This window comes from Sus scrofa, chromosome 7 (genome assembly GCF_054392235.1).
Source record: "Sus scrofa isolate SSC_HxYL_T2T_F1_AM1 chromosome 7, Sscrofa_HxYL_maternal_Yorkshire_Landrace_v2.0, whole genome shotgun sequence".
In the NCBI taxonomy this organism is placed as follows: domain Eukaryota; kingdom Metazoa; phylum Chordata; class Mammalia; order Artiodactyla; family Suidae; genus Sus; species Sus scrofa.
The window spans coordinates 40,187,340-40,213,657 of NC_139389.1; the positions used below are offsets into that span (position 1 = coordinate 40,187,340).

General features: G+C 47.8%; 2 protein-coding genes across 6 annotated transcripts; one reads left to right on the top strand and one right to left on the bottom strand.

Moving 5' to 3' along the window:
- Positions 1 to 1,678: 1,678 nt before the first annotated feature.
- CLPS (colipase) lies at positions 1,679 to 7,652 on the bottom strand. Of its 2 annotated transcripts, XM_084966739.1 has the most exons (5): positions 7,518 to 7,652; positions 4,134 to 4,192; positions 3,766 to 3,880; positions 2,515 to 2,637; positions 1,679 to 1,925 (listed from the first exon to the last, which is right to left on the bottom strand). In XM_084966739.1, exons 1-5 carry the CDS (start codon positions 7,551 to 7,553, stop codon positions 1,794 to 1,796), a joined length of 465 nt encoding a protein of 154 aa, XP_084822865.1. In that variant the 5' UTR covers positions 7,554 to 7,652; the 3' UTR covers positions 1,679 to 1,793.
- Positions 7,085 to 25,036, top strand: LHFPL5 (LHFPL tetraspan subfamily member 5). 4 transcript variants are annotated; one of them, XR_002345685.2, is made up of 5 exons: positions 7,085 to 7,831; positions 15,060 to 15,296; positions 21,021 to 21,226; positions 21,336 to 21,362; positions 23,102 to 25,036. XR_002345685.2 is itself a non-coding variant. In XM_001927246.6 (4 exons), the coding sequence occupies exons 1-3, from the start codon at positions 7,420 to 7,422 to the stop codon at positions 21,344 to 21,346; spliced, it is 660 nt and encodes a 219-aa protein (XP_001927281.3). In that variant the 5' UTR covers positions 7,085 to 7,419; the 3' UTR covers positions 21,347 to 21,362; positions 23,102 to 25,036. The 4 variants fall into 4 exon arrangements, 1 of the variants encoding a protein (XP_001927281.3); XR_014810039.1 differs by having other exon boundaries at positions 21,021 to 21,222; positions 21,297 to 21,362; XR_002345683.2 differs by having other exon boundaries at positions 21,021 to 21,222.
- Positions 25,037 to 26,318: the final 1,282 nt, after the last annotated feature.

Below are 26,318 nucleotides of genomic sequence, written 5' to 3' on the forward strand. Positions count from 1 at the left end.
AGCCGTGGCCCCCTTCCTTGCTAATAGAATCCCAGTATTGTTTGGGCGGTCATGTGCCCAGCCCTGGAGAGGGGTCATAACTAGTCTAAGCCAGTCTTGGTGATCCATTCCCTTTGCCCAATACTTGCTTTCCCAGCCTCCCTTGCAGCTGAAGGTGGTCAGGTGACCCTGCGGTAGCCATGGTGACATGGCGCGCTCAGCCTTGAGGTGTGAGGGCAAGATTAAGAAGGTGCACCTGACTGTAATTGTAATGTATACATGTAAGGATAACCTGACCCCCTTGCTGTACAGTGGGAAAATTAAAAAAAAAAAAAAAAAAAAGAGAGAGACAGAAAAAAAAAAAAAGAATGAAAGAATTTATAGCCACTTTTCTGGTAGGTTTGATAAATCACGTTGTCTCCATAATTAAAAATAAATATATATGCAATTTAAAAAAAAAAAAAAAAGAAGGTGCACCTGGAGAAGCACTCTGCCCTCACCCAGTACCCCACCCAGCCTCTACTCCAGGCTTCCTAACTTAGACTTTGACCCCTAGCTTGGGAACTTCCATATGCCACAGGTGTGGCCTTAAAAAAAAATGGAAAAAAAGAAAATGGTGAGAGGATGTGATGTTAGGAGCTGCTGTGAAGGCATTAGCCAGCCTGGGGGATGTGAAGAGAACTGCGACCTGCCAGCACCCAAACAAATGCCAGCACTTCTACCTCTAGGCTTCTTCATGCCCAAGAAATATCTGCCCCCTTTGTTTAAGCCATAATTACTTGGATTTTTCAATTACTTACAGCTGAATCCAGTCTTAACTCATAAACCTAATGGCTTCTCGAAGGGTTCATTATCCCAGAACTACATACAGGATCCTGGGGCTGGGAGAGCATCTCAATTTCATTTAGTTCACTGCCCCCCTCCCCATTTATGTGACTCTCCTCCCTGCATGTCCACCAAGAGGTCAGTGAACCTGCACTTGCATTTCTCAGTGACCAGGTGCTCAGGACTCTAAGGAAACCCAGGCTTTTTGGTTCCAGAAGGTATAACATTTTAATATGAATCCCAAACTAGATTCCTTATAATTCCACCCATTTGTCTGAGAATGAATGATTGGGAAAGACCAGTGAATCATAGAAAGGGTAAGGGATGGAGTTGGATGATTTAGTGGCCATTTTTTTCTAATTACATGACCTTGGGTGAATTACTTAACCTCTCTGAACTTCAGTTCCTTTTATCTATAGAGACAACGAATTCTCCTTCCCAAGGTCATTGTGAGGATTTGCTAGCACAGAATAAGCCCCCGACTGTTAGTGGTCTGACCCCTTAACACACAGATGTGTCACATCTGAGAGTTTGGCCCGGAAGAGAGGTGAGCTCAGGACAGGGGACTACGTTTTGATGCAGGGCAAAAAATACGGGCCATGGCAACTCCTGACAAGAGGGGTGTGTGTGTGTGTGTAAATAAGTGCTTGCCTGTATGCCTGAGAACGTGGCGGGGCTAGAAGGGCATCCCAGAGAGGTTCCCAGCCTGGCGGGGTCCGTGTCACAACCTTGTCTCCAGCCCAGCGCCTCTTCCTGCCTGGCCCCCGATCCTTTCCTCCTTTTCGGACCTGATTGACGCCTGCCCTGATGGGGCAAAACTTGCTGAAACATCAAGGAAGGGGCTGACTGGGCAAGAACATCCAGGAGCCTAGGGAAGGTTTGCAAGAGGGGCTTTAATTGCCAAGAACCCAATGAGAAGACGGAGGTGCCAGCCAGGGAGTAGTGGTGGAAGGAGGGGCGTCCCTCGGTGCTCCAGCTGGTGTGTGTTCTCAGTCACTGGAGCGTCCAACATCATGGCAGATACCAAAGTTGGTGTTGGTGATGGAGCCCACGAGACTCTTGTCCCCCTCACAGGTCAGGCCCCGTTCACAGGGACACTTGTAGTAAACCCCATAGAGCGTCTGCAGAGACATGGAGCCAGTGGAGCCACAGGTTATAGGGGCTACTTTGGGTGTCACTTGCCCCTGTCTGACTGCTCTGTCTTTTCAGATGGCTTGTCTCCTGACTGTCTCCCCAGGGGCATGGTGGGTTCTGGTCTCCACTCTGTGCCTCCTTGCTCTTATTAACTTGATCTCTCTGGGGAGCCTCTATTTACCCATCCATGAGACAGAGCTGACACATCACTGCCCCACACAGCTCACTGGTCAGCTGTCAGAGAGGGGATTGGATGGGAAAGGGCTTTGAAGCCTGTTGACCTCCCTCTCTTCATCAACTCAACATTCAGCATCCAGGAGTTCCCTGGTGGCTCAGCATGTTAAGGACCTGGCATTGTCACTGCTGTGGCTTGGGTCGCTGCTATGGCGTGGGTTTGATCTCTGCCTAGGGAACTTCTGCATGCTGCAGGCGTGGCCAGAAAAAGAAACAAAAACATTCAACATCCAGACTAACTCTCCTTGATCCCACCCCCAAGCCTTGAGGGCCCATCCCCTCTGAGCTGACCTTCTTTCTCCTTCTCACAGCCCTCTCCCCGCCCCCGCCACTGGCACTCACAAAGGCAGAACACTCGCTGTTCTCTCTGGCCTTGAGTGCGCAGCGGGACAGGCTCAGGATTGTGTCATGCTGGCAGCAGTTGCTCTTGCACTGGGCACTGTTCAGGCAGAGCTCGCCCTCATCCTGCGAGGGGGGCAGCCAGTTAACCCAGACACCCCCGCCCTCCCCTTGGTCCCTTCTCCACCCAGACCCCCACCTCACCACCTACTTTTGCTGGCCCGGCCTTCCCTGGTGGAGGGGCGCTGTGAAAGAATCTAACCTTGGAGCAGGCGGCCTCTCTGCCCACCCCTCACCCCCCACCATGTGAGAAGCTGGCAGTGCAGAGCCAGAGAGGCAGCCTGGGTTGGGGACAGGATACCTGGGTTCTAGTCCTGGCTGCACCACCAACTGCCGGGGTGACCCTTGGCAAGTCACTGCCCCACCCTGTGCCTAATTGTTCTCACCTGGAATGGTCACCCATTCAGGGTCTCCAAAACCCCCAAGCAAGGTCTCCAAACCTTTCTGGGTCCCCCAATCCTTCGAGGACCCTGAGAAAGTTGGGGACCACCTCCCTGGAAAACGCCTCCCCACCCCAGACTCTTACACATAGTCTCAGAGGATCCTGGACCCTCCGAGCCCATGTGTGGCCCTGAGTTAAGAACCTCTGAACAGAGTTGTTAACCCAAAGGGCCTTCCCTGTTTTGCCCTTGGTGGAGAGGCAGTGTGGGCCAGTGCTGGGAGCTTGGCTCTGGAGCTGATGGTAGGGCGCCTGCCCCTGCCCAAGACTTCGCACTGTGTGACCTCAGGCAGCTGACTTAACCTTTCTCTATTTCAGTTTTCCAGTTGCAAACAGGGCTGATAATAATAGTACCTATCTCATGTGGTTCTTATGAGGACTGAATATTTAAGTTTTCCTGAGGCATTTAGGACTGTGTCTGGCACACAGAGAAGAAACTACTCTAGGTCAGAAGCCAGAACCACTGGGAAGCTTTTTCTAAACTATTGGACCTCCTGAGTTAGAGTCTCCCGGGCGGGAGCCCAAGGCTCTGGATTTTTATCAAGTTCCTTCAGCCAGGTTGATGCACTTCTCTGAGCATGCGCCGTGCTGCCTTCTCTGGGGTCTCTGGGGAAGGGGCGCCTCACCTCCCAGCCCTCAGGCAGCCCCAGGTTAGGGCTAGGGACAACTTGAGCCACGCAGAGGTCAAGCGCCAAGCTTAAAAAAAAGTCCCCACCTGGGGGTTCAGAGGACTTCTCCCCTGAAGACCCTCTTACCAGGTTGATAATGATTCCGCGGGGGTCTGGAACCGCATAGGCTACCGTGAGGGTCACGAGCAGAAGGGCAAGGACCTTCTCCATGATGAATGAGCACAGCTGGTGTAAGTAGCAGCTGGAAGGTCAGGTCAGGTGGCAAAAGACAGACCCAGAGGGGGTAGTGGGGCTATAAAAGGGACCACATATGACCCACCCACCTTCCCATTCCCCACAGGGCCTGCCGTGAGCAGAGGCCCAGCTGTGGCCACTCTGCTGGGGGTGGGGTCCTGATAAGGTAGCTGGGTGCCACCTGGCACCTGGTGTCTTATGTGTGTGTTGGGGGTGGGGTGACACAGCATGGTTGAGTGGGGACTCAGGGACTCTTTTACCTGTACAAGTTATTAGCTGGGCGAGTTATCTGTTCTGAGTCTGTCACCTTATCTGTCAACTGATAAAAGAGTTGCAAGGGTTTAGTGAATTCATATGTTATACACATAACATATGTGGCCTAGAACAGGGCTTGGCACACGTGAGCAGTACATGTGAGCTGCTGTTATATGTATTGCAGTACATATAAGCACCCTGAGCTTCCAGGGTGAGGCAAGGGAGACACCTAGGGTATGAGCACCTCCTTAAATTTTGCCTCCTAGGTGCCGCTCTTTTTTCACCCCAGTCTGGGCCCTCTTTTTTTTTTCTTATCAAGGCTGTACCTGCAGCATATGGAAGTTCCCAAGCTAGGGGTCAAATGGGAGCTGCAGGCCTATGCTCAGCTGTAGTAATGCCAGATCTGAGCGGCGTCTGTGACCTATGCCACAGTTTGTAGCAAAGCCAGATCTTTAACCCCCTGAGTGAGGCCAGGGATCAAATCCGTATCCTCATGGAGACTATGTTGGGTTCTTAACCCTTGAGCCATAACAGGAACTCCTGGGCCCTCTTTTGACCTCACCCAAACCCAGGTATCTGGCAGTATCAGGTGCAGGTGAGGAGTGATCCCAGCCTCCCGACACCTCAATCTTCCCAGGCCCTCTTGGGGAGTTTAGGGCAGGCCCAGGTCCCTGGGCCCCTGACCAGGGAATGTGGTTCTCCTGCCCGACATACCATCCTCGAAGCCTCCCAACAGGGGGACACCTGCTGGGGTGATTTAGGGGCCCTTAGGAGGTGCTTCTCCAGCCATCCTCTCCCATTTTCTTTCCACTTCACTTAATATCTGCAAGTCCAGCATTAAACACTCACTGCTTTAGTTAAGGCTTCCACTCCCTCAGTCCCCTACCCAAGGTCATGTGTGAGCAGGAACAGTTATCAGTCCTGGCTGAGAATAGCAGGTCTCCTGAACCGCTGATGGCACAGGGCTGACGGCTGGGAAGGGCACAGCTGCCGGAGTGTGCTCAGGTGCGGGCCAGAGCAGCTTTCCCTAAGGGACTGATTGCTGCAACCAAGCACCCCCGCCCCCAATCCCAGGAGGTGAAAGAGGCCCCCACTGTGAAGGCCCCAGACTTCTGGCTTCATCCAGACATTGAACCTGTCTTCTGAACTCGTCATAATTAGCTCCACAACACTGGACAGGTTATTTAAACTGGCGAGCTTCCTGAGCCTTCTTCCTCATCTATCCAAGGAGGACGAAGGTCAGGATTGAATAAGACAATGCATGGCAATCCCATGGATGTGCCTTGCACATGACCTCAGCCCGAGTAACCACCCTCTTGTACCACTGGAGGGTGGTGTATATGGGAACAGCTGGAGGAAGCAGCTAGGTGACCCTTGAAATGAGAGGAACCCACCCAATTCCAGAGACATGGAAATGCCATTGATTAAAGGAACACTGTCCTCACTTTTTGAAACCACTTTTTGGAGTTCCCTGGTGGCCTAGCAGCTAAGGTGTCACTGCTTTGGCTCAGGTCTGATCCCTGGCCTAGGAACTTCTGCATGCCATGGGCATGGCAAAAAAAAAAAAAAAAAAAAAAAAAAAAAGGAAAGAAAAAACCCCACTTTGCCCTGTGAGTTCATCCTTGCCCTAGCTACTCCTCCCCCCCCACCCCTGGCCCCAGGACTCCTGTGAGCAGAGCCCCAGTACACGGAGGGCAATTATGGTTCCCTTCTCACCACTGAAGACTATGAGGCGTGGAGGGAACTGGAACTGGAGGAGCTCTTTCTTTTTTTTTCCCTTTTTAAGTCTGCACCTGTGGCATATGGAAGTTCACAGGCCAGGGGTCGAATTGGAGCTACAGCTGCCAGCCCACCCCACAGCCACACCAGTGGAGGATCCAAGCCACTCTGCAACCTACACCACAGCTCATGGCAAGCCAGACCTATAACCCACTGAGCGAGGCCGGGGATCAAACCCGAGTCCTCATGGAAACAAGTCAGGTTATTTACCGCTGAGTCACGATGGGAACTCCCATTATTTTATGTAATTTTCTTTTTAAAAAATTTAATTTTATCTTTTTTTTTTTTTTTTTTTTTGCTCACACCCCTTGCATGCAGAAGTTCCCAGGCCAGGGGTCAAACACGCACCACAGCAGGGACCCAAGCCACAGCAGTGACAACACCAGATCCTTAATCTGCTGAGCCACCGGGAACTGTTTATGTAAAAATCTTGAATTTTTCTATATATGTACACTAATCATGTATTTACCTATAAATTCAAGAAACGTATAGATACTTTGGAGATGAGGGGACAAATATTCAACAAAATATAAACAAGAGGAGAAAGACATTTGAATTGAATAAAAAGCATATACTAAGGTCTGAGAAGGCTTATAAGGAACATTCTTTACTGTACTTTGTAGTTGCTTCTATTACCATACTATCATTTGCATTGCAAATGTATATTTACGTATATGTAAATATCTCTGTTCTTGAGGGCAGGAGCCCTGTCGGTTTTACTCTGTGGTCCTTGCTTAGGGAAGATAGCCTCCAACATAGGACTAAGTATCTAGAAGGCTCTTAGTAATTGTCGATTCAGTAATAGGGGCAAGGAACCAGTGATCCAGAAGGCTTTGCGGGCCTCTGGGGAATTGGAGGTTGGCAGGATAAGTAGGGAGCCAGAGAAGGGTGGGGTGGGACAGGGACTGCTCTCAAGAAGCGGTTTTGCGGCAGGAAGTGGAGCGAGAGGAAGGTGACAGCTGCAGCTCCACCCTTCCAATTTTTGTCATTCCCGCTCGGGAGGGTGAAGGGTGTTCTGATTCCCCGTGGCGCGGATGTGCAGCGGGCGGGTCGGCCGCTCTGCACACGCCTGTGTCCGGGCATCCCGGGGCGCTGGCCACGGTGCTGAAAGCAGTGCTCTCGGAGGGAGGGAGGAGGAGCCGGGCCCAGAGAAGGGGGCGGAGCTCTCTGATGCTCTGAGCTGCAAGTGGGGGAGGGGCCGGGCGGCGCCAGCAGGCCGAGACCCTGGAAGGTTTGAGCAGAGGCAGAAGGGAGACAGCGTGGCTAGAGCAGAGCGGACACAGGCACCTGGACAAGCTTCCCCTGAAGAAGGCAAGGTCATCTTTCCCTGTCCTATTAATTCTCTTTCCTCTGCCTTGGGCGGGGGGGGGGGGGGGAAGCCTCACCTGTGCCCTGACCTCAGACTCCTCCCCAAACCTGGCTGAGAGGTGACCCATTTCTGGGCCTCCTCCATCAGTCTGTAAAGCCACTTCTAGTCCACAAATTCCCAGCCCAGGACCCAGTGCCTTCACCATGGTGAAGTTGCTGCCCGCACAGGAGGCAGCCAAGATCTACCACACCAACTACGTGAGGAACGCGAGGGCCGTGGGCGTGATGTGGGGCACGCTCACCATCTGCTTCTCCGTGCTGGTCATGGCACTCTTCATCCAGCCCTACTGGATCGGTGACAGCGTCAACACACCCCAGGCAGGCTACTTCGGCCTTTTCTCCTACTGCGTAGGCAACGTGCTGTCATCGGAGCTCATCTGCAAGGGTGGGCCACTGGACTTCTCCTCCATCCCCTCTAGAGCCTTCAAGACCGCCATGTTCTTTGTGGCCTTAGCCATGTTCCTCATCATTGGCTCCATCATCTGCTTTAGCCTGTTCTTTGTCTGCAACACCGCCACTGTCTACAAGATCTGTGCATGGATGCAGCTGGCTGCTGGTGAGCAGGGGTAGTGGGAGGGCGGGGGCCCACCCCAGACCACAAGGGCAGCTGTACAATCCCACCCTCTGTGGAGGCTCTGTCTTCTACTCAGGTGTTCCCCTTTGGCTCAGCTGTACACAATGCTCTGCAGATTCTTCTGAGGAATTGAGAATCTCGAGATGGCTGAGACCAAAAAGACCTCAGAGATCAAATTGTTCCACCCTCTCGGAGTTCCTGTCATGGCTCAGCAGTTAATGAACCCAACTAGCATCCATGAGGACATGGGTTTGATTCCTGGCCTTGCTCAGTGGATTAAGGATCCAGCGTTGTCATGAGCTGTGGTGTAGGTCGCAGACACGTAGATCCAGTGTTGCTGTGGCTGTGGCATTGGCTAGCAGTTGTAGCTCCAGTTTGACCCCCTAGCCTGGAAACCTCCATATGCTACGGGTGCAGACCTAACAAGACCAAAAAAAAAAAAAAAAAAAAAAATCGTTCCACCCTCTCATCTTGTAAATGAGGAACTGAGGTCCAAAGAGTTGAAGTGACTTGTCCAGGAGCAACTCACTTTTGGTAAAGTGAAGGTCTCCATTCCCTAATTATAGGGTTCCATACTTGATGTAGCAAGCATGAGCACACAAGGCAGAGAAATTTTGTGGAAGTGACATTTTGTGATGAGGGGAGGAGACTGGGGTATTTTAAAACTATGTAGGGTAGGTGGCTACTTGTGGTGCTCAGAGGCAAGGCCTTCCCGGCCCCTTTTTCCTGCTTCTGGCTTCAGGCAGGCCTCTGGGTCCTTGGGCCAGCCGGTCCTGCTCTCCTCTAGAGCCCAGGAAGGGATGCCTAAGAACCTGTCCTGCAGCCCTTGGTCCCTTCCCATCCGGAGGACCACACACAGACTGTCCTTACTATGGAGATGTCCAGGAGCCTTGTTGGGGACTGAAAACTAGAGTAAAATCATCTTGATATCATTGGTTACAATGAGAAGCAGTACTGGAGTTCCCTTCATGGCTCAGCAGAAACGAATCTGACTAGCATCCATGAGGAGGCAGGTTTGATTCTCTGGCCTCACTCAGTGGGTTAAGGATCCAGCATTGCCATGAGCTGTGGTGTAGGTTGTGGTTCAGATCTGGTGTTGCTGTGGCTGTGGTGTAGGCTGGCAACTACAGCTCCAATTTGACCTTTAGCCTGGGAACCTCCATATGGCACAGGCACAGCCCCAAAAAGATTAAAAAAAAAAAAAAAAAAGGAGTTCCCGTCGTGGCGCAGTGGTTAACAAATCCAACTAGGAACCATGAGGTTGCGGGTTCGGTCCCTGCCCTTGCTCAGTGGGTTAACGATCCAGCGTTGCTGTGAGCTGTGGTGTAGGTCGCAGACGCGGCTCGGATCCCGTGTTGCTGTGGCTCTGGCGTAGGCCGGTGGCTACAGCTCCTATAAGACCCCTAGCCTGGGAACCTCCATATGCCGAGAGAGCGGCCCAAGAAATAGCAAAAAGACAAAAAGACCAAAAAAAAAAAAAAAAAAAAAAGAGAGAGAGAGAGCGAGAGCGAGAGCGAAGCAGTATTATCCTTAATAGAGAGAAGGGAACAGGGATCAGAATCCCATACTCAAGACTGTCAGAGTTGAGGAGGTCCTCGGTGGCCTAGTGGTTAAGGATCTGGCATTGTCACTTTTGCGGGTCTGGTCCTTGCTGTGGCTCAGGTTTGATCCCTGGCTTGGGAACTTCTGCGGGTTGTGGGCTCGGCCAAAAAAGAGGACAGTCAAAGTTGAAAGGGACCCCAGAGAGCTGTAGTGCTGCCCCCCTCCAACTCTAGATGAGGAATCTAGGGCTGAGGGAGAAGATAAGACCTGGCCAAGGCTGTAGCAGGTCAACTGGCAACCTAGTAAGCAGGAGAATTAAGATAGTGGGTCCCAAGAACTAGATGTATTCCAGAGACAATTTAATTAAGGCGGACATTCCCAGAAATATAAAGATTTGTAAAATTCTTTCACATGCATCTAGAGAGGCCTCATCACCATGACCCAGGAAGGTATGTTTTCCTCCCATTTTATAGATAAGGCTCCTAGTGCGTAACTTGTCTTTTAGCACACAGGTAGGGAGAGACAGAACCTTTGACTCCAAATCTTATACTCAGGCTACTCACCTGGCTCCAGAGTTGCCTCCCCACTCCCACCCCCAGCCATCTCCCTCTTTCTGTAGTCTCTTTCATTTACTTATTTATTTATTGGGCTGCCCCCAGGGCATGCGGAAGTTCCCAGGCCAGGGATCGAACCCAAACCACAGCAGTGACAATGCAGGATTTTTAACCCAATGAGCCACCAGGGAAGCCTGTGGTCTCTTCATAGGATGAGGGAGAGTCTGGGGGCAGTGAGGCAAGTCTTGGTGGCAGTGGGGAAAAAAAGAAGGGGGAATGAAGATTTAGCAGTTTTGTTATAAAAAGGAGTAGAATGGACCCTGGCAGGCCTGTTACTGGCCCTACATATCAGAGTTATGGGATACTGGAAACATAACCCTTCCTCCCTCATTCTCTACACCCTTCCACTCCTCCGACCTCCTGCAACATGTGCCATTTGCTGAACAGGCGGTACTGGGAGGGCCTGGGTGGGGGAGGGGTCACCAGGCCATTTGAGTCAGATGCTGTCTGGGTCATGGAGCTAAACACATGGACAGAAGAGGTGGCCAGGTGCCATCCTATGAAACATTTATGTTGGGAGTGAGCAAAGGTGGTGTCATGTTCCATCCTTGGGTACTGGGGACAGAAAGATGAGCCAAAGGAAGGGGCAGAAGGAGGAAGTGTGCCCCTCCAACAGCACTTGGGAGATAAATCCACTCAAAGGGTCTTAAACCAGTTAGCTTAACCTTGCCAAGAAGCCTGGGACCAGGGAAGGGTGCAGGAGAAGAGAAAGAGGACTGATGGCTGGGGCAGCGTGGGGTTTTAGTTAACAATGTTAATTGAGCTTCTGGGGAGTTCCCGTTGTGGCACAGTGGTTAACGAATCCGACTAGGAACCATGAGGTTGCAGGTTCGGTCCCTGCCCTTGCTCAGTGGGTTAATGATGTGGCGTTGCCGTGAGCTGTGGTGTAGGTTGCAGACGCGGCTCGGATCCTGCATTGCTGTGGCTCTGGCGTAGGCCAGGGGCTACAGCTCCGATTAGACCCCTAGCCTGGGAACCTCCATATGCCGCTGGAGCGGCCCAAAGAAATAGCAAAAAGACAAAAAAAAAAAAAAAAAAAAAAAAAAAAATGAGCTTCTGGATGCCAGGTGGGGGCTGAATGAGGTCCCAGCTCCTAGAAACCCAAGTAGGGCAGGTTGTTTGTCTCACATAGTCTTGGTAATATCATCCGTGGAAGGTAGCAACAGTACCCGTGTCACAGGATTCTTGGGAGGATGGATCACACAGTGCCTGACACATGGTAGGTGCTCAGTCAGTGTGAAAAACACCAAACAACTTTATCAGCCAGGATGGATGGGATGATGCCACAGTAACAAGTCCCGAATCTTAGTGGCTTAAAACAAAAGTTTTTTTCTTTTCTTTTTTTTTTTTTTCTTTTTTTTTTCCTGTCTTTTCTAGGGCTGCACCCATGGCACAAGGAGGTTCCCAGGCTAGGGGTCTAATCAGAGCTGTAGCTGCCGGCCTGAACCAGAGCCACAGCAACGCCAGACCCGAGCCGTGTCTGTGACCTACACCACAGTTCACAGCAGCAGATCCTTAACCCACTGAGCGAGGCCAGGGATGGAACCTGCAACCTCATGGTTCCTAGTCGGATTTGTTAACCACTGTGCCATGACGGAAACTCCCAAAAGTTTATTTCTTGATCATGGCTCACTGGAGATCAGCGCAGGTCTCTCCTCTCACTATTTTCTGGACCCCAGACTGATGGAGCATCAGCTGTCATCTGGCTGTCATTGCAGAGGGAAAGAGAGCTCTGGAAAGTCTCCATCAGCGGTTAAATGCTCTGATCTGGAAAAGCACACGGCATTTCCGCTCACATTTTATTGGCTGAAGGAATTTTTATGACCTTGCCTAACTTCAAGGGAGGGGGCAAGGAAGTATAATCCTGTTATGTACCTGGAGTATTGGTGAACGGCTCTAATGACACCCACATCCATCTATCTTCAGTGCCAATAATAATAGCAACAGCTAATATTAATTGGCCGCTTACAATGTACCAGACACTGCAGTAAGCATTTTCTATATGTGATCACACTTAATCCTCATGACAGTGTGATGAGTCAGGTATTATTATCCTTATTTTCCAGATGAGAGAATGGAAGTCAGAAACGGTTAGGTGAACTTGCCTGAGAATACCATGTGGCCTTTGCTTAGACACCACAATGGGGTGGACCCCCACTGTGCACAGGTGGGTGGGTAGGGTGCTCACAGAGGGCTGTGGCACCCACAGTAACAACCTGTTTGCACGTCAGAGGCCGGGGGGCTCTTTCTTGAAGCCCCGCAGGGAGGTGCCATAGAAGAAGGGAACCAGGCCAGGCAGCAGAGGACTTGCCACACAGCACGTGGGGAAGGCCCCTCCCCCCACAAGCATCTTCCCACTTGTCCTTACGTCTGACATGTCACCACTAAATACCTTCAGCTCCTTGGAGAGACGTCAGTCTGCGATCTTGGGGGAAATAACGTTGAAGTCGGGAAAGTCAGGAGCTGTGAGTGCAGGTCTTGGCCCTGCCACAGCTAAATGACTGGGCAGTTCACTTGGGTTCTCTGAGTCCTTGGTTTCCTATTCTGTAGAATGGGATTTTAATACACAGTCTCCTTAACAGAACTGTTGTCAAGATTGAGAGAAAATGTGGTCTGGAAGGGAAGTATGTAAATGTGCTCCTCCTAGAAAAAAACAAAAGAGGATTGATAACACTTAGGTGGGGAGGTGGGACCCCGACATTTACACTTTGCTGTGCTTTTGTTTGATCTGCTGACCTTTCTTGCAAGAATGAGCTGAGCCCCAGTCAGTGACTTTGGATCCAGCGAGGTGCTTCTCCATGGGGCTCCTGCATAGGGCACAGCCTGGGAGCTGAAGAGCCTCCATGCCTGTGAAAGGAGAACGAGGGATGGGAAAGCGGCACAAATAAAGGGAAGGCGCCCCCTGCCTGCCTGGCGGTTGTCCTTGGGGTTGCCCCAGTCACACCCCAGGAGTAGGTACCTGTCCAGGCAGCTAAGGTGGGGTGGAAGTTTGGTGGGAGGGTATGGGAGCAGAGAATGGAAGGTGGGGAAGATGACGTTTTGGGCTGTAAATACTAAATCAGTAAAAGCACAGTGTGGGATGACAGCCAGCACTCAGGAAATGCCAAATACGTCAGGCACTTTTCCAATAGTAACTCATTTGGAGGTTCCTATTGTGGCTCAGCAGGTTAGGACCTGACACAATGTCTGTGAGGATTCGGGTTCGATTCCTGGCCTCGCTCAGTTTGGTTAAAGATCTGGCATTGCTGTAAACTGTGGTGCAGGTCACAGATGTGGCTCTGATCTGGTGTTACCATGAGCTGTGGTGCAAGCTGGCAGCTGCAGCTCTGACTTGACCCCTAGCCCGGGAACTTCTACATGGTGCAGGTGTGGCCCTAAAAAAACAAAACAAAAACAAAAACAAATACTAACTCATTTGAACCTCATTGCAATCCAAACATAATTATTTCCCCATTTTACAGATGAGGAAACTAAGGTAAAAAAAAAAAAAAAAAGCTTAAGTAGTTTGCTCCAAAGCACACAGTTAGTTAGCAAAGAGCCAGGCTTGAGATCTAGGCAGCCTGCTCTAGTGTTTACCAGTTTTTCCTGTAGAGAAAATTACCCGAAAGAGTTTTTTTTTTTTTTTTTTCTTTAGGGCCATATCTGAGGCATGTGGAAGTTCCCGGGCCAGGGGTCAGATGGAAGCTAAAGCCACCAGCCGACGCCATAGCCACAGCACTCAGAATCCAACCCATGTCTGACCTATACCACAGCTCATGGCAACACCGGTTCCTTAACCCATGGAGCGAGGCCAGGGATCGAACCTGCATCCTTATGGTTCCCAGTCAGGTTTGTTAACTGAGCCACGAAGGGGACTCCTAAAAGAGTGCTTTTAAAGACAGGCTTTCCTGGAGTTCCTGTTGTGGCGCAGTGGTTAACAAATCTGACTAGGAACCATGAGATTTCCAGTTCAATCCCCGGCCTCACTCAGTGGGTTAAGGATCCGGTGTTGCTGTGAGCTGTGGTATAGGTTGCAGACGCGGCTCAGATGCTGCATGGCTATGGCTGTGGTGTAGGCCGGAGGCTACAGCTCTGATTAGACCCCTAGCCTGGGAACCTCCATAGGCCGCAGGTACGGCCCTAGAAAAGACAAAAAAATAAAATAAAAAATAAAAAATAAATAAAGGCAGGGTTTCCTGAGCCCGACCCTGACTCGGGAATCAGCATTTTAAACACATTCAGGGAAGTGTGGACAACTGCACTGTGCCACAGTGGGTAAGGCTGTGGAGGCCTGTTTGCTTGAATGGAAGGTTCACGAAGGAATCAGCCAGAGATGGGGCTGGAAAACTTCCGGTATTCATTGAATCTAAGATACCTGATTTGTAGGACACACCGTTCTTTTTTCCTTTTTAGGGCCATGCCTGTGGCATATAGAAGTTCCTGGGCTGGGGGTTGAATCAGAACCGCAGCTGCCGGCCTACACCACAGACACAGCAATGCAGGATCTGGGCTGCATCTGTGCCCTTACCACAGTTTGTGGCAATGTCAGACCTGTAACCCACATCCTCATGGACATTGTGTCAGGTTCTTAACCAGCTGAGCCACCATGGGAACTCTGGACACGCCCTTATTCTATGTGCTGTGAAAAGAAAAAAAAAATACCTCTAATTAAATTATGGCCTAAAGCTTCGTTACTACACTTATTTCAGAGATGTTGGAGTAGGAACAAATGTACATCTCAGGAATGATGAGTTCTCCGAGGACTCTGAAGCCAGGGTAGGCAGTGCCATGTCCAGTCCAAAGGGCCTGGCTGAGGGCTTGGTAGAAGCACCTCATGCTATGGCAAAACCCAGCCTCTGCCCCTGACCACTGGCTCCCAGGGGCAAGTCGCTTTAGCTCTTGGGGTCTCAGCTTTCTCCCTTTTGTTCCAAAAAGGCTCAGGCACTGCCCCCCGTGTCTCTCAAGGCTGTTAACGCAGGAAGAAGGGAGATGTCGAGGTGACAGCAGAGCCAGGTGGGAGATAGCAGGCTGAGCACCCCCAGCCTGACGCGTCTGCCCTGCTCCTGCCCCCTCAGCCACAGGCCTGATGATCGGCTGCCTGGTCTACCCAGACGGCTGGGACTCAAGTGAGGTGCGACGCATGTGTGGGGAGCAGACGGGCAAATACACCCTGGGCCACTGCACCATCCGCTGGGCCTTCATGCTGGCCATCCTCAGCATTGGAGACGCCCTCATCCTCTCCTTCCTGGCCTTTGTGCTGGGCTACCGGCAGGACAAGCTGCTGCCTGACGACTACAAAGCCGACGGAAAAGGTACCTCTCTTTCTCCCAGGGAGGTTGCCTGAGGTTTGGGGGTGTGGGGACACGGATTCCAATCAGACACAGCCCTTGTCCCAGAAGCCTAAGGACAGTTGCAGGCTGGCATTTGATCAGGTGATGACACCTATGTGGTGGAGGATGTCCATGATAGAAGGGTGTCCTCTGTCTCTGGGAGTCCTGGTTCGGCCTGGGGAGCTAGACATGCCCTCCCAAAGGGGGCAGCACTGATGTAGGGGTCCCTTTTTATTTTTTATCTTTTTTTTTTTTGTCTTTTTGCCATTTCTTGGGCCGCTCCTGTGGCATATGGAGGTTCCCAGGCCAGGGGTCGAATCGGAGCTGTAGCCACTGGCCTACGCCAGAGCCACAGCAGCGAGGGATCCGAGCCGCGTCTGCAACCTACACCACAGCTCACGGCAACACCGGATCGTTAACCCACTGAGCAAGGGCAGGGACCGAACCCGCAACCTCATGGTTCCTAGTCGGATTCGTTAACCACTGCACCACGACGGGAACTCCTATTTTTTATCTTTTTTAAGGCCGTACCCACAGTACATGGAAGTTCTCAGACTAGGGGTGAAATCAGAGCTGTAACCACTGGCCTACACCACAGCCACGGCAAGGCTGGAGCCAAGCCGAGTCTATGACCTACACCACAGCTTAAGGCAACGCTGGATCCTTTTTTTTTAAAATTAATTTTTTCCTGCATTTTATAATGATCTTTTATTTTTTCCATTATAGCTGGTTTACAGTGTTCTGTCAGCTTTCTAATGTAGAGCAAAGTGACCCAGTCACATGTACATATGTACATTCTTTTTCTCACATTATCATGCTCCATCATAAGTGACTAGATATAGTTCCCAGTGCTATACAGCAGGGTCTCATTGCCTATCCATTCCAAAGGCAATAATTTGCATCTATTAACCCCAAATTTCCAATCCATCCCACTCCCTCCCCCTCCCCCTCGGCAACCACAAGTCTATTCTCTATGTCCATTTTCTTTTCTTTCTTTTTTTTTTTTTTTTTTTTTTTTGTCTTTTTGTCTTTAGTTGTTGTTGTTCTTGTTGTTGCTATTTCTTGGGCCGCTCCCGCGGCATATGGAGGTTCCCAGGCTAGGGGTCGAATCGGAGCTGTAGCCACCGGCCTACGCCAGAGGCACAGCAACGCAGGATCCGAGCCGCGTCTGCAACCTACACCACAGCTCACGGCAACGCCAGATCGTTAACTCACTGAGCAAGGGCAGGGACCGAACCCGCAACCTCATGGTTCCTAGTCGGATTCGTTAACCACTGCGCCACGACGGGAACTCCCATTTTCTTTTCTTTTCTGTGGAAAGGTTCAGTTGTGCCATATATTAGATTCCAGATATAAGTGATATCATATGGTATTTGTCTTTCTCTTTCTGACTTATTTCACTTAGTATGAGAGTCTCTAGTTTCATCCATGTTGCTGCAAATGGCATTGTTTCATTCTTTTTTATGGCTAAATAGTATTCCATTCTGTATATATGCCACATCTTAATCCAATCATCTGTCAGTGGACATTTAGGCTGTTTCCATGTCTTGGTTATTGTGAGTAGTGCTGCAGTGAACACGTGCATGTCTTTTTCAAGGAAAGTTCTGTCCAGATATATGCCCAAGAGTGGGATTGCTGGGTCATAGGGTAAGTTGTATATTTAGTTTTCTGAGGGACCTCCATATTGTTTTCCATAGTAGTTGTACCAGTTTACATTCCCAACAGTGCAGGAGGGTTCCCTTTTCTCCACACCCCCTCCAGCATTTGTTACTTGTGGACTTATTAATGATGGCCATTCTGACTGGTGTGAGGTAGTATCTCATAGTAGTTTTGATTTGCATTTCTCTAATAATCAATGATGTTGAGCATTTTTTCATGTGCTTGTTGGTCACTTGTATATCTTCTTTGGAGAAATTTCTGTTCAGGTCTTTTGCCCATTTTTTCAGTTGAGTTGTTGGCTTTTTTGCTGTTGAGTTGCGTAAGTTGTTTGTATATTTTAGAGATTAAGCCCTTGTCAGTTGCATCATCTGAAACTATTTTCTCCCATTCTGTAAGTTGTCTTTTTTTTTTTTTTTTTTTTTTTTTTATGGTTTCCTTTTCTGTGCAAAAGCTTGTCAGTTTGATTAGGTCCCATTGGTTTATTTTTGCTTTTATTTCAGTTGCTTTGGGAGACTGACCTGAGAAAACATTTGTAAGGTTGACATCAGAGAATGTTTTGCCTATGTTCTCTTCCAGGAGTTTGATGGTGTCTTGTCTGACATTTAAATCTTTTTTTGTTTGTTTGTTTTTTTGTCCTTTAGGGCCACACCAACGGCATATGGAGGTTCCCAGGCTAGGGGTCTAATTGGAGCTGTTGCTGCCGGCCAATGCCACAGCCACAGCAATGCCAGATTCGAGCCGCATCTGTGGCCTGTACCACAGCTCATGGCAATGCCGGATCCTTAACTCACTGAGCGGGGCCAGGGATCAAACCCACAACCTCTTGGTTCCTAGTTGGATTCATTTCCACTGCACCATGACAGGAATTCCTTACATTTAAGCTTTTAAGCCATTTTGAGTTTATTTTTATGCATGGTATGAAGGTGTGTTCCAGTGTCACTGATTTACATGAGACTGTCCAGTTTTCCCAGCACTACTTGCTGAAAAGACTCTTTTTTTCCCATTTTATATTCGTGCCTCCATTGTTGATGATTAATTGACCGTAGGTGTCTGGGTTTATTTCTGGGCTCTCTATTCTGTTCCATTGGTCTGTATGTCTGTTTATTGTACCAGTACAACACTGTCTTGATTACTATAGCTTTGTAATATTGCCTGAAGTCTAGGAGAATTATGCCTCCTGCTTGGTTTTTGTTCCTCAGGATTGCTTTGGCAAATCTGGGTCTTTTATGGTTCCATATAAAATTTTGGATTGTTTGTTCTAGTTTTGTGAAAAATATCATGGATAATTTGATAGGGATTACATTGAATCTGTAGATTACTTTGGGTGGTATGGCCATTTTTACAATATTAATTTTTCCAACCAAGGAGCATGGAATATCTTTCCATTTCTTTGAATCCTCTTTAATTTTCTTGATTAATATTTTATAGTTCTCAGCATCTAAGTCTTTCACCTCCGTGGTCAGGTCTATTCCCAGGTATTTGATTTTTTGGGGGTGCAATTTTAAAAGCTATTGTACTTTTGTATTCCTTTTCTAATATTTCATTGTTAGTATACAGAAATGCAACTGATTTCTGAATGTTAATCTTATATCCTGCTACTTTGCTGAATTTGTTGATCAGTTCAAGTAGTTTTTGGGTTGAGTCCTTAGGGTTTCCTATATATAGTATCATGCCATCTGCACTCAGTGACATTTTTACCTCTGGATACTTTTTCTTTTTTTCTTTTTTCTTTTTTTTGTCTTTTTGCTATTTCTTTGGGCCGCTCCCTAGGCATATGGAGGTTCCCAGGCTAGGGGTCGAATCGGAGCTGTAGAGCTGTAGCCACCAGCCTACGCCAGAGCCACAGCAGCGCGGGATCCGAGCCGCGTCTGCAACCTACACCACAGCTCACAGCAACGCCAGATCGTCAACCCACTGAGCAAGGGCAGGGACCGAACCTGCAACCTCATGGTTCCTAGTTGGATTAGTTAACCACTGCGTCACGACGGGAACTCCTCTGGATACTTTTTCTTTCTTTTGTTTGTCTGATTGCTGTGGCTAGGACTTCCAATACTATGTTGAATAACAGCAGTGAGAGTGGGCAACCTTGTCTTGTTCCAGATTTTAGTGGGAAGGCTTTCAGATTTTCTCCATTGAGTATTATATGGGCTGTGGGTTTGTCGTAAATGGCTTTTATTATGTTAAGGTATGTTCCCTCTACATCCACTTTGGTAAGAGTTTTTATCATGAATGGATGTTGGACTTTGTCAAATGCTTTTTCTGTATCTATTGAGATGATCATGTGGTGTCAAATGTTGATGGATTTCCATATGTTGAACCATCCTTGTGAACCTGGCATGATGGATCCTTAACCCACTGAGTGAGGCCAGGGATTGAATCACATCCTCATGGATACTATGTTGTGTTCTTACCTCACTGTGCCACAGCAGGAACTGCTGAGGTGGGGTCTTGGGCATTTGCTTGGTGGAGGGGGGATAGCAGGGGAGGCGAAGGGAAGGCTTGTTGGGGAAGGAGGAGAAAGGCAGGTGAGGGGACAGATGTGACAGCTCCTGGAGGACGGATGGTGGGAACCTGAGCTCCCTTGGGTTAGGGTAGCCTTGGGATTCTCTGTATATCCATCCTGCCCCTGAGTCATAAAGGTCACTTGTGGCTGACCCCCCAGGCCCAGGGAGGCCCTTCAGGAAGCCTCCTCTACCTGAATCCCCTTGACCTCCCTTTCTCCTTCTGCTTTTTCAGCTCTTCCCAGTCTTAATAGGTTTTTCAGTGCATAGTCTGAGGTCAAACCCTGTCTCACATCCTTGGGACTCCCCAGATGCCTGCTCCCAGCAGGTGGCCATTATGAGTGGCCTCTTGCACCCAAGAGACCTCTCCTGGCTCCTTCCCCACAATTGCCTTCATATCATCCCCGGACCAGAACTGGAACAGCCAAAGTCCCTTTTCACCTATGACCGTGGACCCTTCCCGGAAGAGGAACCTGCAGCCCAGAAGGGAGACCCACCCACAGGTGTCCAGAAAGGTGGTAGCAGAGAGGCTCAGGTCTTTGCTGGCTCAGCCTGGGGCCCACTTCTGTGCAGGGAAGCAATTGGAAACATGTCGCCTGTCTCTAGAGGTGAGACGAGAGATTTATACACTTAAGTTAGGTGGTTAAAAGTGAAAACCAGGACTTCCCGCTGTGGCTCAGTGGATTAAGAACCTGACTCCTACCCATGAGGACACAGGTTCGGTCCCTGGCCCTGCTCAGTGGGTTAAGCATCTGGCATTGCTGTGAGCTGTGGTGTAGGTCACAGATGTGGCTCACACCCGTGTTGCTGTGGCTGTGGTGTAGGCCAACAGCTGCAGCTCTGTTTCAATCCCTAGTCTGGGAACTTCCACATGCCGTGGGCTAAAAAAAAAAAAAAAAAAAAAAAAAAGACTCCTACAATTAAACAACAATAATTAAAATAACCCAATCTTTTAAACGGGCAAAGGATTTGAATAGACTTTTCTTCAAAGAAGATATACAAATGGCCACATAAAAAGGTACTCAATATTATTGGTCATTAGGAAAATGCAAATTAAAATCGCAATGAGATACAAGGATGGCTGTAATAAAAAAGATGAACCATAATGAGTGCTGATGAGCATGTGGACAAAGTAGCATCAGCATTCATTATTGTTCCTCCTTATTACACAAAAGACCATATAAAAGATCCCTTTTATATAAAGTGTTCAGAATAGGCAAATCCATAGAGACGCAGAGTAGATTTTAGTAGTTCCCTGGGGCTGGGAAGAGGGCGGATTGGGAGTGATCACTAAAGATCATAGGGTTTGTTTTGGGGTGATGAACAAGTTCTAGAATTAGGTAGCAGGTGATGGTTGCACAACTTAGTGAACATACTAGAAACCACTGAGTTGAACATTTTTAAATAAGTAAATTTTATGTTAATGAATTACACCTCAATAAAAAAATATTGTGCTGAGGATCAGCTAGTGTACATAAAGCACTAACAATGCCTGCATATTGTAGGTGATGAATACCTGTTCATTCTCTCCACCTTGTCTTTCCAGTACCTACACTCTTTGTATCATCCATCTGCTCAGCCAATAGTAGCTCTTGTGCTCCAGTTGCCTACCGATACTTTTAGGCCCAGGGCGTTCAGTGAAGAAGGAAAGCCTGCATTTGGACCTTAAGGCTGAAAAGGGAGGTGCTCATGCAATATGGAATCACAAGCTGGGATAAACATTGTGAACAAGAAGTGAAAGCTTTCTTGTGAGTGAGTAAGAGGAATGGATTGAACTAGTTTGGAGAGGGAATAGTGTTAGGGAATTAAACCTGAAAAGAAGGCTTGGTTGTTAAACAAATACTGTTCTTTATCATTGCAGAGGAAGTCTGAAGCAGCTGGAGTGTTGGTGAGTAATTCTTTGGAAGGGCTGTGGCCTCTGTTTCCTTTTTGAATCATCAGGTGGCAGGTGGAATGACTCAGGGGGCTGGGCTGTAGGACCTGGGGAGAGAAGGGTTGGGGGTATGGGGATGGGGGCAGCAGCTAGCTGGCATCTGAGACCTTCACTGAGGGGCAAACAGGAGCCTTTTAGTTTTACTTGTGTCTGGAGAAGTGCAAAAAGCAAAGGGAGAGAAGAAATAATTTAAAATAGGCAGGTAGTTTCATAAACTCATCTTTTTTGTGGAGCTTGGCAAACAAGAAGAGACTGTAGAAGTCATTATTGTAATTTGGAACCTTATTTTCAGAATGAATTTTAAGTGATTTGTAAGAAACATACTAGAAAACCTAATATGATAGAAAATAAAAGTCATAGAGAGGAAAACAAATATTCCAGAAAGCTAGGCTAATAGAATTAGTGTATTGAGCATTAAATTTAGCTCCTTGCTTCCTGACAGCCAAAGCAAAAAAGCAAAACATGATTTAGTCAGTTTTAATGTCTGGTTAAAAAGGAAACACAACATATTAATTTCTTTATTGTCTTTTAAGTTCCCAAAATATGATTTAACAAGAACACGAAGGAAAGCATTTACAAAGAAAGAGGGGAGTTCCTGTTGTGGCTCAGAGGGATAAGAACCCGACATGGTGTCCATGAGGATGACAGCCATAAAATATAAGAGGGGTTCCTTGGTGGCTCAGTGGGTTAAGCGTTGTTGCTGTTGTGGCACAGGTTTGATCCCTGGCCCAGGAACTTCTGCACACTGAAGGCACGGCCAAATAAATAAAGAACAAGGGAGGAAGGGAAGGAGGAAAGGAGGAAAGAAGAGCATGAGAAGGACTAGCTCACAATAGTATCACCTCCCTAACAGCTGCCATTTATTGAGGATTTATATCAGGTCAGGCACTTTGTGTGAGTAGAAGTGATTATCTCAATTTACACTCCATTTAAACTATTTTAATTTTTGCTAAGAATCTTTCAACACTTGACCATGTAGACTTAGGGATGGAACCCATGCCACAGCTATAATCAGAGTTAGAGCAGTGGCAATGCTGGATCCTTAACCTGCTGAGCCAGAAGGGAACTTCGACATACTTTTTGAATAATTATAAGTTAGCACTGCCTCCCCCACATTTATTAGATGGTTCTCAAACATTAATATGGGTAAGTCAGCTGGGGGGTTAAAATTCAGACTGATTCATTTGAAGTGGGACCAAACACTGCCATTTTTAACCAGCTCCCTAGTGATGGCCTGCTGGATAGGGGTTACACTTCGAGTAGCAAACTAGCAAAGACATGTTCTTATGTTTCTGCAAGGTTCATTATTAAAGTCTTTCAAAGCCAAACTCCACAGCACTGTTGTACCATTTCATTGCTGAATCAGACTGTAGTTAGCCATTTAGGACTCCTCTCATAGATAACTTTGCTTCTGTTGATAAATTCTGGAGTGGAATTACTGAACCAAAGGTAACTACAGCTGTCTGCTTTTTACTTTTTCTTGCACTACATTTTATTTATATCTTAAAAGACATTTATGAGTTTTTGAGAGACACTGAAACTATCTCGTACACTAATGAGGAAGTTTGCATGTCTGAGGTAGAAATGAATTAAAATGTGAGCATGCATGTGGGCAAGTTTTGTGTTTTTATTGGCTTAAAAAAATGTCCAATTCTATAATCTTGCCACCTTTTTTTCCCCCCTTAATACCACAGTTCATCTACTTCCCTGACAAAGGAAAATGGGAATCAAATCCTTCAGAAATAAAAACTTGTTCCAAGTTGCCTTGTGTCTGCTGCTCTAAGCCTGAGGTCCTGAAGACTTTCATCACAGGATAGAACCTGACCATCTCTTGAGACAAGACCTCTCTCATCCTATCCAGAAAACCCAGTCAAGCAGAACTGCAATGACTACATCCAAGACCTTCAGAGACATGTGTGTAATTCTCTCCCTGTCCCTTCACACCAGCCAACTGCTTTACCCTCTCGATAAAATGGGACAATGAGTTGAGTCGTGGGGCCTCCCAGGTGAGGACCCTGTGCCTAATTCACTTAGGATACTCATTTGAAGGCACCAGAAACTGCTATCCAGCCCCAAGAAGAGGTGGCCATACACACACTGATCATTTCAGGTTCAGGTTCAAGAGATCTTTTGCTGCATTTTTTTTTTTAAACATTTTTTTGGTTCTCTTTTTAGGCTGCATCTGCAGCATACGGAAGTTCTTAGGCTGGGGTTGATTTGGAGCTGCAGCTGCCAGCCTACACCACAGCCACAGCAACACTGGATCTGAGCCGCATCTGTGACCTAAGCTACAGCTTGTGAGAATGGTGGATCTTTTTTTTTGTTTGTTTTTTGTTTTTCCCGGTCTTTTTGCCTTTTCTAGGGCTGCTCCCTCGGTATATGGAGGTTCCCAGGCCAGGGGTCTAATCAGAGCTGTAGCCACAGACCTATGCCAGAGCCACAGCAACATGGGATCTGAGCCGCATCGCAACCTACACCACAGTTCACGGCAACACTGGGTCCCTAACCCACTGAGCAAGGCCAGGGATCGAACCCGCAACCTCATGGTTCCTAGTCGGATTCGTTAACCACTGCACCACGATGGGAACGCCGAGAATGCTGGACCTTTAACCCACTGAGCAAACCTGCATCAGGGACACTATGTCGGGTTCTTAACCTGCTGAGCCAAAATGGCAACTCACTTTGCTGCTTCTTTCTTTTTTTTTCTTATTGATGCTCAGAGGTGCATAAAGAATGGAGAGGCCACTGGAACCTGAATTCATCAGAAAGTCTTAGAAGATTGGGTGACTTTAGGACCTAAAAAGTTATGAGACTAAATTGACTTTTTCTCCTTTGGAACTAACAATCACATTTCTTTGTAGTGCCCACACTGACCCAATCAAAATGCTAACAGCTTCAGAAATGTTACCTGTGGCCAAGTAATTTGTTATAGTAACAGTAAACAACACCTTTGGATCTGGTACATTAAATGGTGAATCTTTCACCAGCCTCCAAAGGGGAACTCAGATCAGGTAATAACCTCACTGCTACAGATGCCAAGACAAAGACTGATGCTTTAGGGTTCCCTGACTGAAGGATGGTACATAGAAACAGGGTTTTGATGATTATATGGAGTGACTGATCCTGGAATAACAATGTTTTTTTTCCAGTCTTTATCTGTTTTCCCAGCAAAGGGAAAATGTGCATGCTGTTCTCACAGGTGGAAAGGGGGTAAATGCTGAAAAAAAAACTGTCATGGATCTTGTCATTGCTTGACCAAAGAGCAGTGACCTGGACAAGTAACCTTTTATTCTGGGCTGCAGGGTTTGCTTTTTACTCAATGCACTGACAACCTGTCAGTGGTATTTCTTCTTCAGTTCAGATGAGCTATGAATGAGTATCCAGCATCGTCCCAGTTGTTGGTGATGGGAACTATTAGAATGGGATTTAAGAATGATCACATTCATATTTTCTTGTGCTAATAAGATTATTTCAGAGTCAGGCACCTACTTTATGCAAGCTTAGCGTATGACAGAATTTGGCTAATTCTGTAGCTTAGTAACTTTTCTAGCTAGATTTGTTATTTCTTATAATCTTACTTTTTATAAAAGGCAAAATAAAAACTTCTAAAAGTCTCCCTACCTTCAAAATATGGCAATCCTGGTGGTCTGTGGAAGCTTCGGGGGCTGGTGGGGCTCAAGGTGCATCTGCCAATAGCTTACAACTTGCTCTCACCAACAGTTGTCTGAGGCAGGAGTGGATGTTTACTAATGACCAGTACTGGGGAAGATCTGCAAATCTGAGTCATACGATTCAGCATTTCACCTTTTGCTTTATCTTCAAGGAAACTCAGAATTCAACCTCTCCAGTAATGATTTTGGTTAATACTTAGTAACTGCTCATCAGCTCTTTTCAAGTGGCTTTTAAATTCTTACAGGCACCTCAAATTTCATCCTTGAAAGTATACTGAAAATCAAATCAGTACTCTAACCAAGCTGATGTAACCCTTCCTCTGCCTTGGACTGGGGCATAGGGATGGTTGTGATGCCCAAGGTTTACCAAAGACTAGCCCTGAGCAGGTCAAGAGGAAGGCCTTGTCATTTATACTTGAAATGTGAGCCAGAAAGACGTCCTTCCTAAATGCTTTCACTATCTTACATCCCTGCTGCTGCATAACAAGTTACCCCAGGACTCAGTGGCTTAAAACATTTTAGTTTCTATAGGTTAGGAATCACCAACACTCAACCAAGTGTGTCCACCTCAAGGTTTCTCACAAGGCTGCAATAAAAGTGTTGGATCTGCTTCAAGCTCAGTGAAGTCAGTAGGACTCAAAATTCTCACAGGCTGTTGAAGGCCCAAGTTCCTTGCTGGCTGAGGGCCTCTCCAAAGGGCTATTTACATGGCAGCTTGCCTACTCAAAGCAAGGCTCTAAGACAGAGCAAGAGAAGGTGCACAGATAGAAGCCCTGGCTGCCCTGTAACCAAAACTAGGTGACATCTTATCACTTTTGCCTTCATCTGTTAGAACCATCACCATGTCCAGCCCACATTCAAGGTGAGGGAATTGCACAAGTGTGTGAAAAACATCAGGAAGGGGGAATCACTGGGGTCCTTTAAAATGGTTTTTCATAGTTATTTCCTAATTAATTTCCTGCGGAGATAGGTATTTACCAGAACACTTTCTTGGAACAAAGGTAAGAATCTAATAACCTTATATACTGATGGGTACATTTATTTTTAACAAATTAAACTGAAGAGGAAGGGCCCTATCCCACTTTTTTTTTTTTTTTTTTTTTTGTCTTGTCATTTCTAGGGCTGCTCCAGTGGCATGTGGAGGTTCCCAAACTAGGGGTCTAATTTGAGCTGCAGCCGCTGGCCTACACCACAGCCACTGCAACTCGGGATCCAAGCCGTGTCTGCAACCTAACCACAG

What these genes read in the sequence shown, in the direction of transcription:
- LHFPL5 (XM_001927246.6), top strand. Translation starts at nt 7,420, where the DNA reads ATGGTGAAGTTGCTGCCCGCACAGGAGGCAGCCAAGATCTACCACACC. An exon ending in ATGGATGCAGCTGGCTGCTG is followed by an intron (nt 7,832 to 15,059) that starts GTGAGCAGGGGT and finishes CTGCCCCCTCAG; the next exon opens with CCACAGGCCTGATGATCGGC.
- CLPS (XM_084966739.1), bottom strand. Translation starts at nt 7,553, where the DNA reads ATGAAGAGTGCCATGACCAGCACGGAGAAGCAGATG. An exon ending in CCAGCACGGAGAAGCAGATG is followed by an intron (nt 4,193 to 7,517) that starts GTGAGCGTGCCC and finishes CTCTTTTATCAG; the next exon opens with TTGACAGATAAGGTGACAGA. An exon ending in CCAGCTAATAACTTGTACAG is followed by an intron (nt 3,881 to 4,133) that starts GTAAAAGAGTCC and finishes CTGACCTTCCAG; the next exon opens with CTGCTACTTACACCAGCTGT.